This window comes from Anoplopoma fimbria, chromosome 7 (genome assembly GCF_027596085.1).
Source record: "Anoplopoma fimbria isolate UVic2021 breed Golden Eagle Sablefish chromosome 7, Afim_UVic_2022, whole genome shotgun sequence".
Classification (NCBI taxonomy): Eukaryota; Metazoa; Chordata; class Actinopteri; order Perciformes; family Anoplopomatidae; genus Anoplopoma; species Anoplopoma fimbria.
In genome coordinates, this window is record NC_072455.1 from 16,424,922 (window position 1) to 16,438,890 (window position 13,969).

Sequence of the window (13,969 nt, forward strand, 5' to 3'; positions counted from 1 at the left end):
CATAAAGAGCTGTAATTATGAGCTCTTTATTGAGGTATCCTATAAAACAGCAGGGTGCTCTTGTGTTGTGGTCAGACTGCTTAACCAAGGAAGAATGCTGCACATTGGTGCAGACTGCCATGTTAATAGGTACGTCTAGGAGATAGAGTAGAGATACTCTATGCTGTAGGAAGCCTCTTTGGTAGTTTAACAAACCCAGGCAGTGTACCGATTTAGGGACGATTGGACTGCAGGGTGTTTATCAATGTTCGCTTCCCAGCCTGAGGTTAAGAAAACTACATTTCTATCAATTGTTTGACTATTTTGAATGAAATGAAAACATAAGAAATACCCATTTATTACATTTAACACCATACAAAAAAAATCTTCACTTGAAGGGACCTAAAAGTTCTTTATATGATATTCAGGGCATTAATAAAGCAGCAAACAACTATTTTCTATATAAAGACATATTTAACACTTTTAGCTCTGTCAGCACTTGTTTGAGCTGTTAGCACCGTTAGCTGTCATTAGCCGTCGTTAGCCGTCGACATGTTAAGAGCCATGTTGCAGCAATAGATATGCCTCGAAGGTCAAATTTAGCACCTTTTATCAAAATTTACCAATTGAGCTACAGAGCCATTTTACTCAATATGATTACAATTACAAATCCATTTGGAGATTTGAATTGCTTCATTCATTTCAATTCAAATGATGTGTCAGTATGTAATGCATGATTTAGATAAGCAATTGCATCAGCATTTATAATGCAGTGACATTCATAGCCGATTCGGAATGTGTGCATGTCAGTCGTAACGATTTATGAGTTCAGTGCAAAACTAGAACTACACAAGCACTGTTTATATATTGAGCAACCACCTATACGCAAAAGAATTATCACATCATAATTCATGCGTTTCTGTGCTTCAATGCAAATACAGCAACTGCTGATTGCAGCCCTGAAGAGGACAGTTGCTAAATGTTGTGAACATGTAGGCTGCCTCCAAACACCTTGTATTCATGATCAGGTGCATAGCTGTGTGTAAAGGAGGTGCACCATGTGGTGGAAAGGCTGTTTGGTCTTCATATCTGCATATTGCAAAATGAGAATACTCCACGACTGCAACATAAGCACTTATGAACAAACGTGCAAAATGGTGCAGTGTCTATGATCTTACTAATCAGATCTGAACATCATTGAATCATTATAGACATTCTGGAAGTCACAGTATCAATTACCCTTTCTTGATCCTTCAAAGAACTACACTCTTAATTTTGGCCAACATGAAGATCAAGAGGGATTAAAACATGTCTCTGTCTTACACTCTACAGTTTTATTAAATATTTTACACTCTCCCAAAGCCATGGAGAGGTCAAAGTTCAGATACCGGGCTCTAACTCTCACCCAACCTTGATTGGCCTTCAGGCATTCATGAACGCCAATGATCTACAAGTATTTCCTTCCTCTGATCCATTCTTTAGAATGAAGAAGGATGCACATGAAAGCCGTTTATCCAATAATTACTGATCCTAATGCTTCACAGCTGTGCAAATCACCACAGCAGGACATGATTTCATAAAAACTGAGTGGGTTTATGAATTCAGCAGTAAATGACAAAAATCTGTAAAGAGGAGGAATGCACAAAAACCTGTAACTTTCTATTTTAATACTTTCTAGTCAGCACTGCAGGTTTGGAAGCAGTCCTTATCAAATAAAAATGTAACTGCCTTTCCATGCCTTCTTACATAGTTATGTGAAGTAAACTAACAATATAAACAGCATATTGTTTATATTTTTTATGTGTGCAATTAATCATCCCGTTTATGTTTTCTCAAACCTGTTGCCTCTCTTCTGCAGCTTCATCCCTGGTCCCTGGCAGCCCTGCAGCAGGACATGCGGCGCCGGCACCCAGCGCCGGACCGTCAAGTGCCAGGTCCTGCTGTCCTTCTCACAAAGTGTTGCTGACCTGCCGGATGACGAGTGTGAGGGGGTGAAACCTGCCACGAGTCAGCCTTGCTACCGCACTCCCTGCTCTGGTGTTGTGGGCCAAGGAAAAGAAAGCGAAATGGAGCGAGAGGAAGAGGAGGAGGAGGAGGAACAGGGGGAGACACCCGAAAGAGAGGAACTGCATGACTGGGAGTATGAGGGGTTCACGGAGTGCTCAGAGAGTTGTGGGGGAGGTATGGATTATTTTATTATTGCTTTTTGATTTGAGAGAGTAAAGAAATAGAATATGAAAGGACAGGAATGAAAAGTTGAAAAGTTATCAAGATTAAGAGTCTACAACCATAGTAGCAGCTCTATGAGGCTGAACTAATGCACACCTGTCTCTTGAGCTAAATGCTAACATGCTAACAATGATATTAATAACATGCTGATCTTTGGCAGTTTTAATGCTAACCTTTTTCACCATCTAAGTTTAGCTTGTTAGCATGCTTACATTTGCTAATTGCACTTAATGCAAAGTACAGCTGAGGCTGATGGGCATGTTTCTAGTTGTGCAGATATTTGGTCCAAAGTAATGGACAAATTAAATTACACCTGATTTTGGTAAAAGACGGAAAGTCAAGTGGTCAACAAATTTATCCTGAGGGGGACATGAATGTGAATACCAAATTTCATAACAATGCACCCAATATTCACTCAAAACTACAAATGTCAGCCGTGGCGCTAGAGGATAAGTCAGGAGAAAACCTAAGTCAGTAGTATACAACCACTGGGGACAATGAATATCTACCTTACATTAACCCCTTTACAAATAGGTTTTAATTGTATAAATACAGCAAATACATGTTATTACTCACAGTGATTTGAATGCACTGTAAATCCTGTAGGCAAACCACACTCTGTCAGTGTCGCTGAATTTGTCCCAGTATTGAACAGAAATGTCACATCAGTAACCGGTGACGTCATGTCAGTGGATGACTAAAGCCATGCCAGTAAGTACTTTGAAGTGGAAGTAAGTCATATGATATTATATGATAATGGATGGTTTAACCCTAAAGGTCATACGTCACCGACTCTCACAGCGGCAATGAGTACGGTGCCAGACAGAGACAGCTTTCCTAAACATCCAGCCAACATTCATCGAGGCCCACTATAATCTCCCCAACTCCACATCCAAGCCTGTATGCATGCACTGTGTGCAAGTCTAACTTCATTTCTGCACATGGGCGTAGGCTTTTGTGAATTTCTGTGTGTGTGAGCTCACCCAAACCCAACAAACTCCCATTTGAGGATGATTACAGAGTGGTATCAGATGTCACATACACCCCCTGAGGGCTGTGCTCCTGTGGACCATCACACCACTGTGGCGTTTGAAGTGTCGGCTTCACTGTTATTGTCCCCAACGTTAGGAGCAGAATCAGAGGCTTTTGTTAAAATCCTTTTAAAGTGACCTGACATCAAACCCTTTATGCTTGTCCACAGTTCAGGCCAGAATTTAAGCAGCCAGCTGTACTGTTATGATGCTCCTTATGCCCCGGTACAATCATTGCTTGCTTTCATTGAGAGGCCTGATTTTTGTTGCTTTTGCAGTGTCTGCTTATAATATTCAGTGCTCCATAGTATGTGAGGGCGATGATATGTAAGAATTGTTTAACAAGAACATTATGTGTTTGCATTTTTGGCATTCTTTCTAAGAAAATATGGTACAGCGAGTATATTAATATGTAAAAGCACTACCGATTGAACCCTGCATATTACGTGGTTCGTGTCCCAGGTGTGCAGGAGGCGGTGGTCATCTGCCTGAACAAGCAGACCAGGGAGGCAGCAGACCAGAGCCTGTGTGTGAGCTCCCGTCGGCCCCCGCAACTCCTGCAGGACTGCAAAACTCAGCCCTGCCCACCCAGGTACAGTAAAAGACAAACATACTGTTCATCATTATCATTTAGACATTGTTTCAAATAGTTTGTGCATGAACGTTAAAGTAGACTCGATTGATAGATGCAGTTAAAATGAGAAGGAATTGTGTTTTGGGAAAAAAAATGGGTTTGGCTGCATTCAAGAAAAAATATGAATTAAAAACAGGACTGAAATCTGGCTATGCTATTGATTACCTTGCCAAGACTGTAACCTAGCAAAATATGCAATAAAGGGAGCTGGGACATTAATGTACTATTTTCCAGAGCTCTGATGCATCCCAGGGTTCTACACCTGGAATTGCTTAACTTTCAAAAAATACACATTGCACTAGTTGAATCAATTAATCTCTACTTATCACAGGTTGTGTTGACAACAACTCAAATCCTTCTAATCAACTACATTATCCATCTCAGCTTAAATCACTTGGGCCTATTAAATACAAATGTAGGCCATTTGGGTCCAAAAGATACTGAAGCAGAATGACAGAGATGGATGGTTGTTTCATTGAGAGCAGGAAATGAAGCCAGAGGGACAGCTTGTGGAACCTGCTCAGAATCTTGCATAAAATATGGCTGACATGTGAAATTGTCCTTGGAGAAGGTTTTTTTTTCACTGGTTGTTTTAGCTCAGAAATGAAGGATGCATCTGGTGCTGAAGTCAGCATACTATTTTGAAAAGCTACTTTAACAAAAAGCTTCTACTTTTTATACCAAGAATGACCTTTAGGGATCACACATCAAAGTGAGAAATTTGCCACTCTGACATTATCAAAGGGGTTCGCAATGTAACGTTTGTTTTGGGTGGATACTTTTGGCAAGCCTAATCATCATTAAAATAAATATCCCCTTGGGAGCACTTATCTATTCATGACATCATAACACAATGTCAATCTGCCCATTACAGTATGGAATATTTTGTGTACAAAGTTGAAATACAGCTTAAGAAGATGCAGTAGGAAAGATCATAAAGTGTCCAAAATGAAAACGGTTTATCTTCTGGGGAGTATGAATGTGCTTAACAATCTCTCCTTTATATTTTGCTATTTCATCCATACATTTTTTTATTTGCCTGATTGGGATGCAACAAGTAATGTCAGACATTATCCAAAAACATAAGGAATTAACCTCAGGAATGTTATCGGAAGATTTGATCAACATCCTATGTACAAAGTTGATACTTTAACCTTGAGTTACTCTAAAGGGAATAGGATGTGGTGTAACCTCTGCGGAGCAAGAATGTGCTCAACAAATGTTATGGTTATCTACCCATTAGAGGAAGCTATTTCTTGTTGAAAAGAACTCTGGGAAGTCAGAATTTATCTTCTGGGAATAATGCAATTTCGTTGAATAATTGGCCATTGGCTTTGTTGGAAGAACTTGTTGAAATTATTGGAATGCAACTATGATGTTACGACTTTATAAGAAGTTTGCTGTCAAAGCATGATGTAGCTTACACTATTCAAGCTTTAGGCCAGGTGTTGTAGTGTCTTAGTTATCCAACTATCATCCAGCGGGCATCAATTTGGAATACAGTGGGTGAACAATGAGCACACAAAATTTACCAAAATGAAATGCCTGAAAGGTAAAACAGCATAAAGGCTTGAAGTTTGGTATAAGTAGGCCACGGCTAAACGGTGAGTGGATTTTGCGGTATGCCACACGTTTAAAGTTAACACCATGCGCAGTGTCGGTGTTCCACCACTCACACTCTTGTCAGAAAACCCAGAGGCTTGCAGCCTGCCCTTGTCTGTTTTTCCAGGCCTTGAGTCTTGTTTTCAGGCACAACAAACGCTGTATTGGACTTGTTTCCTTTGGCCCTTTACTCCCTCCCTGAGGCCTCCTCACCCTCCCATATTAAGCTACACTCTTTGGATACTGTTCCCGCTGAAGGGAAACGGCCATAGGATTTGGCTTTGAGTATAGCACCGGTCCAGAAACAAGCTTCATTCCCAATTCGCCTCCGTCCCTGGACCCTTGAGTAAATAAGAATAGCTTTAAAATATCACATCATTTGTCAAGCAAGAAGTAAAATCGCTGCCATCTTGGTCAAAGCCAAAGCTTTAAGATGCCTTTTAAGTGCAAAGCGAAGAGTTACACACATGACACATGTGAACACATAAAAGTGCTCTGAAAACTTTGAAGCTGGATTCATTGCCCTGTGTGAAATTGTGTTGGACAATGAAATGAATATTGGTACACGGAGGTCAATGGAAAAATGCTTATTGAAGAAGTTACGCCGTAGGGATATCTCCAATATCACTAAATTCAGTGGGAGATTTAATGTTTCTCTGCCAGGATCTGGCCCCACGAATCACCCTTTTTCGTTTTCACTCGTATTCACTTTCACGGATTTTACTTTCATGAACTTACACATTCATAAGTCTGCAAGACTGTCCTCTCATGGGATCAAGTAAAAACATCAAGCACTCTGACTCAACTCCTGACTGCACTCCTTTATAGATTGGATAATGGGGCTACCTATGTACCCTAAAGATAATGTATGGTGATTAATCAGGAACCTCAAAGGTTATGAGTTTTTTTTTTTAAAGTTATGATGCTTTCCTTTAAGATTCCAAACTTACATGTGTGTAGTTAATTAGCAAATACAGGTGAAAATCACAACAGACAAAGTAACCTGGTAGCCAGCTGGTTCAAGTCAATGTTACAGATCGTTGACCATGACATACAGTAATTTGATGTTGAACATTTTGTTCACAGGTGGGAAACAGGGGAGTGGAGTTCATGCTCTGCTACCTGTGGGGTTGGTCTGATGACCCGCACTGTGGCATGCACTCACCGGCCTTCTCGGGACAGCAACCGTACTGAGGTTTTGAGGGATGAGGACTGTCAGAACTCCAAACCCAGCCCTGTCCAAGCCTGCAACCGCTTTGACTGCCCTCCTATGTGGGACACACGTGACTGGGGACAGGTAAAGGATATCACTCAGGAAGTTCACCAGCGTAAATGCTTGGCCTGGCACGTATTGCTAATGTAAACCCCTGGCGCCTCCGTGTTTTCGTAGTGCTCCCAGAGCTGTGGTGGTGGATTTCAAAGGAGGCAGGTCCTGTGCAAACAGCGGTTGGCAGATGGCAGCATCCTGGAGCTGCCTGACACCTTTTGCCCTTCCAAGAACCCTGCAAGCCAGCAGCCCTGTGCCAAGCAAGAGTGCCCTCCTCAATGGGTAACAACTGACTGGTCTGAGGTAGGCTTTCCCAAAGGCACCAACCTACCTTTATTTAAAGTTTTGAAAATCAAAATGTAATGTCATATGTACGTTATAAAGGGTCTGCTCATTTTTAGATCTTATAATATCATTAATGTTCCCAGTGTTCAGTGACTTGTGGAAATGGAATTCAGAGACTTCAGGCAGTCTGCAGAAAACAAGGGGAAGATAGGGGACATTGGACCGTAGACTCGGAAAATTGTTCCCTGATGGCCCGGCCCATCAGAATCCGTCCATGCTTCCTCAGGCTTTGTGAGAGTAAGAGACCCTCTGTTTGGCTTTATGTTATCCATTTGTACTGATTAATTGTCTGTAGCTAAGTTGTTTCAATGGAAATTACTTGAAAAGCACAAATTCACAGAAGTACGAAAACACAGACAATAATTATGCCATTAACTTGTCAACTGTCAATTTCATCACAGATTCTGTCAAGCCCAATCCCACCATACTTGCCCAGAGAAAGGTGTATATCCAGTGGAGGAAGGGCAAAAAGTTACAGTTGGTAGTGGGAGGCTATGCCTACCTTCTCCCCTGGACAACTGTGGTCCTTCGCTGTCCAACCCGCCACTTCCGTAAGGGCCACATCCGATGGTTGAAGGAAGGAAAGCCTCTGGTCGGCCTCCCACACCTCTCAATAACATCACCAGGATACGTTAAGATTCAGCAGCTTCGTGCATCTGACGCCGGGATATACACCTGTGTCGCAGGTCAGGCACAAGAACATTTTGTCTTACAGATCATTGGCAGCAAGCAGAAGCTCTCTGTTCCAGAGTCATGGCTCCTCACAGGTGGCCAACAAAATGTTGGGCAGCCAGACGCGGCCTCAACCGGGGTAAGATCTGAAGAGCTAACCGTCTCGCTCAACCAATATGACATCATTGTTGAGCATTTGCTTGAACTCAAAGGTTCTCTCCAAAGTGAAAAAGACACTGCTGATAAAATACACTCCAGTGAAAAGAACAGGTCGACCCTAGAGGATGATAGAGCAAGCTCAGGACTTTCAAGCCTGTTGGTGCTTGTCGCCGATACCCACAGGCTAGATGAGATCATGCAAAGCCTCTCTGAAGGCCTCGGAGGACCATTGGGAGAACGACTCATCGTACAGTTGCTCAGTGAGCTCACTATGACACAAGGTGAAACCAATGAGTCTACCCTTCATCCTCCAGAAAGTGCGGAATCCTCCACGCAAGGGCCCCTCCTTTATAAACCAAACATCAAAGCCCACATGTCCAGGCCAAGAAGCCCGGTGATAATCCAACGACCCAGAAAGGTTGGAGTGGTACCGTCGTCTGAAATCATAGTTCCTGTGGGATTGCCGTTTTTGCTGCAGAAATCCGTTGCTAGTTTGGAGCTGATGTGTGAGGCACTGGGGAACCCCGAACCATCCCTGACATGGACAAAGAATGGAAAAGAGTTACATTACAACAGCAGGTAAGAACTACCCTTTATTGTGATCTTCTGTGCGAAAGGCAGCAACAAAACTGCATGTTTTGAGGTGTTAAAGTAGCTGATTTAGTGGTTGTGTTTTGTTTGTGTGTGCAGAGTAGGCCTGTTGTCCACCGGTTCACTGAGGATCCAGTCTCCAAGCAAGGTGGATGAAGGCCTGTACACCTGCACTGCCAGGAACCATCTTGGATTTACATCTCTTTCATCCTGGCTGCAGATTACAGGTGAGATCCAAAAAGGCAGAATCCTCCTGCAAGAATCTTTGAATGAATAAACGTTAAGTTGTGTGAATATTGATTTTCCAAACACTCAAACAACACCACAAAAAAAATATATATAAAATGAAGCACAAGACATCTAGATCTTTCATTCAGTGTTAAAAAGAAGAGAAATGGCATCTTTGATGTAAAAAAAATTAGAAACGCACACACAGGTATAACCAGAGACACAGATACAGTATGCTTTTAAATTCCTTGTTGGCTCATTTGGCTGGGTCAGTGATGGGGAATATCCGGAGCGTGCCACAGCGCGGGTCGTCTCAGAGTGGCGCTGTCATTCGTCTCCTCGGAGCATGATCAGTCGCGACCTCGCTGCATTCTCATCAAAGCAACGCCACTGCTGGGTTTCCTGATGTCCCGGCATTTTTTCCTTCCCATACGACAACAATTAGAGGTTCCAGGCAATGTTTCAAAGATTAAGTGGGTGCACCCCAGTGGCCTAATCTATCCGTAGGATAAGGGAGCTTAAATGTGCTGAAAAATGTCCAAACTGCATTTTGTCATATTTTTAATTCCAACTGAGTTTAAGGTTGTGTCTAATGGATACACTTCAGAAATAGTAATGCAACCCTTAAATACTCTGAATGCTTTTACAGGTAAATTGGACTTGAAAATACAATTCTTTCCCAGGTTCTAGGATAGTGCAGTATTATTTCCGAACCAGGAAGTTCCCTCCGTAGAGTACAGATTCTGTTTCCCTTAACCCTCTTTAACACAGAAGATTTGAAACTCACTTTATTGTCCCTCTCAGCCCCCCTACAATCAGGATGTCAGCAAAGATGAAAAATTCAGGGATTTATGCATCTGGTATCATGCATAACTTTAGTAGATCATAATAAATCAGGTATGAAATGAATCTGCAGATGCTCAAGTCAGTGTTTCCCAACAGAATTATGTACATTTTAAAGTGAAATGCTTCCACATTCTTTGTGATAAATTGGAAACTGCCAGTTCAAAATAAGACCAAACCTTTTTGAATGATGTTAGTTTTTGTGCCATGACAACAGAGTAGGGAAGGCTTGTTTCTAGCCTTGACAATAGCCAGAAGAGCTTGTGCTACTGAAACAAAGAGCAGTGAGGAGTCAGCACTCAACGACAGTTTAAAGGTGATTCAGCTGTCTCCATATAGAATTACCACCGTCGCTATCTTGGCTTTTTGCAACCAGTTAACGGTAGCTAGAATGTGGTGGAGTGACTTAGAGTCGCCATATAATGCTCTGGTAGCGGCAGCAACCTGTCAATCACAGTAAGCCAGCCCTAAAGCACACTATGCTTTATGGTCTATTTTATTCTAAATGGGATCATAATTTACGAAATGAACATCATGTTGTATTGAAGAAGACCTAAAACTGGTGATCGAGACCATAAACTCATGTTTGCAATGTTTACTGAGGTAATAATTCAAGCGAGAAGTTTTCAGTCATTTTCTCATAGACTTCATTACCATTGGACTCCTTTTGCAGCCAGAGGTGGCGCCACCTGCTGGCCAGTAGAAAGAACAAGTTTAAAGACACTTCTGCATTGGCTTCACTTGGCAGAACCGGAGGTTCAGTCAATGAATCTGTTTTTCTAAATGGTGTGAATCACTCAACCACAAGAGGTCTTTGAGAATTCAGTCATAAATGAGCATAAATAAATATGTTGGGCTCATGTTTCCAATAGTAGGCCAAATTAGCCGTGGACAGACAGACAGACAGACAGACAGACAGACAGACAGACAGACAGACAGACAGACTGACACACACAATCACAACAATGGCATTCATCAGTATTCCTGCTACAATTGCAACATGAAGACAAAAGAACACTCCAAACAACTCAGAGAAAAGATCATTGAAAAGTATAAGTCAGGAGATGGCTACAAAAAGATTTCCAACTCACTGGACTTCCCACAGAGTTCAGTTAAATCCATCATTAAGAAATAGAATGAGTATGGCACTTGTTTAAATCTGCCTAGAGCTGGCCGTCCTCACAAACTGAGTGACCGGGCAAGAAGAAGACTGGTGAGGGAGGCCACCAAGACACCTACGACCACTCTGAAGGAGTTAAAAGCTTCAGTGGCTCAGATGGGAGAGACTGTACATACAACAACTGTTGCCCGGGTTCTTCACCAGTCGAAGCTATATGGGAGAGTGGCAAAGAGAAAGCCGCTGTTGAAAAAAGCTCATATGAAATCTCGCCTGGGAGACTCCAAGGTCAATTGGAAGAAGGTTCTTTGGTCTGATGAGACAAAAATTGAGCTTTTTGGCCATCAGACTAGACGCTATGTTTGGCGAACACCAAACACTGCACATCACCACAAACACACCATCTCCACCGTGAAGCATGGTGGTGGCAGCATCGTGCTCTTTGGATGCTTATCAGCAGCAGGCCCTGGAAGGCTTGTAAAGGTAGAGGGGAACATGAATGCAGAAAAATATCGCCAAATCCTGGAGGATAATCTGACTCAGTCTGCAAGAGAACTACGACTTGGGAGAATAAGATTTATTTTCCAGCAAGACAACGACCCCAAGCATACAGCAAAAGCTACACAGAAATGGTTCAAAGACAACAAGGTGAATGTTCTGGAGTGGGCAAGTCAAAGCCCAGATCTCAATCCAATCGAGAATTTGTGGCTGGACTTGAAAAGAGCTGTTCACGCCCGATCCCCGAGCAACTTGACAGAGCTTGAGCTGTTTTGCAAGGAAGAATGGAGAAAAATTGCAGTGTCCAGATGTGCCAGCCTGATTGAGACATATCCACACAGACTCAGTGCTGTGATTGCAGCCAAATGTGCATCTACTAAATACTAACATGAAGGGGGTGAATATTTATGCAAACACTTATTTTACACTATATATTTTTAATTAATTGACATTAGTTTGGAAAAATCTGTTTTCACTTTGACATGAAAGAAGCTTTGTTTTTGCAAATTCTTGTCAAAAAAGCCAAATTATACCCATGATATCATGTATAAATGCAACAAAAGGGGAAAATATCCAAGGGGGGTGAATACTTTTTATAGGCATTGTAACCTTCCCCAGACCAGCTAAGTTCCGCTATATCCAAATAGGGTTAGTTCAGCCTGGCATGTGTGAGTATTCTATTGGATATAAGATCTAAACAAGGAAATACATTTACCGTTGCTGTGCTAGCAACAACATAGCCTCTGTACAGCCTGTCTTATCCAGCGTCTCCAACCAGGCGCCAGTCTAAACCGAATACACAAGGTTTCTAGCTAACCTTGGCCTACCAGCTGCCCTAGCCAGCTCGGATCAGGCACATAGAGTGAGACTGGCTAAGAGAGACAGACAGTTGACCTGACCTACAGACAGTTACCCTTAACCTACAAGAGGGAAGTTTAACATACAATAAGGAAAATTCCTTCACAAAAAACATTAATTATGCTTCTGTTACTGAAAGGCAATACACAGTGTCCTCAGCTACAGATAATATGGTGTATAGATGTTGATGAGTATAGGGTTGTAAACCTCCTAACTGAACTGGTAAGATCACTGCAGCAAGATGTTACATTTGTTGAGTTAATATTTGCTTTAAAATCCTCAAAAATTAACAGAGATGACACTGTTACTATTATCAGGAATATACAGTACAGATTCTGCTTTCTGCGATGTCCACAACAACAATAATATTGTTTTTTATTGTTTTTTCAGGTGGCAAAGGAAGAAACTGTGTCCAAGGTAATGGTATGGGAGCAAATGGCCCTATTTGTTCTGAGAGGAATAACAGCAGCCAGTCAGCTGAGGTGTGCCATGGACAAGCCTGCCCCCTCAGGTATCTTGCTACTACTACATGTTTGTCATGTAAAATAAGATCAGGTGCCATGGGGTTCACTCAAATGTTCCATTATCCTAAAGTGCTGTGTCATTTCTGCATGCAGGCATCTGTTGCAAAAATATTCAGATGATCCCAGGACTTCACAACACTGAGAAACTATAGTGCGGAGTACTTCTGGGTTATGAATACTTTATAAATTAGTGTCCCTTTATCCTCTGTGGTTTTGATTAGGTGGCGAATGGATCCTTGGTCTCCATGCTCAGCCAGTTGTGGAGGTGGGTCCCAGACCAGGAGTGTCAGCTGTGTGAAGGGTCCTGAGGGCAGATCAAGAGAGGTGGAGAGCCAGCACTGCCTTGGCACAGGGAGAAGACCCTCAGACACCAGGCTATGCAACCTACTGCCCTGTGCCAGATGGGCCACTACCCACTGGGGAGCAGTGAGTCTGCTTACATTGACCCCAAACATATCTCAACACGTCTACATGGACTGTGTCAAGTCTGTTATTTTGTGCAAAACACAATCGACCTCACAATCTGTGTATGAGGTAGTTTCTCCACTGCAGAATAACTGCCGCTTTTTAGTGTTTGCTTTCCAAACTATTTAAGGGCTACAACGCTGATCATCCTTCCTTATCTGTTATAAACCACATATTTATTGTAGTTAGGGAAGTCACTTGCCAAAACCACAAGAGTGTACTATAGTTAATAGCAGGAAGTATTTTTAATCTAAAAGCTCAATTCCTCTTTCAGTGTCAAGGTCAATGTGTGGGTCCCAGTTTGGCCTCACAGCAACGGCATGTTTACTGTCAGGACACAAATGCCACCAAGGTCTCCTGCAGGATGTGCAGTGGACTCCAGAGGTAAATGTGTATATCATAAAATGAATGTACTGCATAGCAACAGTTTAATATTTGATGTTGATATACTTTGGTGTTTTGTATTTGTAGGCCCAGTTCCTTGAAGAATTGCTCAACAGAAGTCTGTGCCCTTCACTGGCGGGTTGGGCCTTGGACGCAATGCACTGCCACCTGTGGGCGCCACGGTTTCCAGTCACGCCAGGTGACCTGTGCGCACCGTCGAACTGGAAAGGCCACGCGTGAACACCACTGCATGTGGAGGCCTCGCCCTCCCAGCTGGCAACGATGCAATATTTTGTCCTGTGGCAGAGGTGAGAAAGAAGAAGTGCAGATGGCAAAATGGTGTCAAGTGGTTTATTTATTGGGATAAAGTCTACATTATGAAATGATCCAGAATTTATGTATGTTATATGGCATATTCAGTATGGTATAATTGCAAAAGTTGATGGTTGAATTTCCTCTGAAAATGTTAAAGGTGAAAATTCTGAGGATAACTTCCATACAGTAGTAGCTGGTTGCTGTCAGCCGCCCTATGTAATAATCACA

The 13,969-nt window shown here is 42.3% G+C and overlaps 1 protein-coding gene across 1 annotated transcript in view; it reads left to right on the top strand.

Annotated features, from left to right (window-relative positions):
* The window catches only part of LOC129093172 (ADAMTS-like protein 1), a 59,863-nt gene that overhangs the window by 43,475 nt on the left and 2,419 nt on the right, over positions 1-13,969 (top strand). The window contains exons 15-25 of the mRNA XM_054601091.1: positions 1,838-2,160; positions 3,702-3,831; positions 6,562-6,772; positions 6,866-7,045; positions 7,171-7,324; positions 7,489-8,497; positions 8,609-8,736; positions 12,444-12,564; positions 12,799-13,003; positions 13,317-13,426; positions 13,514-13,734. Coding sequence (XP_054457066.1) covers positions 1,838-2,160; positions 3,702-3,831; positions 6,562-6,772; positions 6,866-7,045; positions 7,171-7,324; positions 7,489-8,497; positions 8,609-8,736; positions 12,444-12,564; positions 12,799-13,003; positions 13,317-13,426; positions 13,514-13,734 — 2,792 coding nt within the window. The remainder of the gene's footprint in view (positions 1-1,837; positions 2,161-3,701; positions 3,832-6,561; positions 6,773-6,865; positions 7,046-7,170; positions 7,325-7,488; positions 8,498-8,608; positions 8,737-12,443; positions 12,565-12,798; positions 13,004-13,316; positions 13,427-13,513; positions 13,735-13,969) is intronic.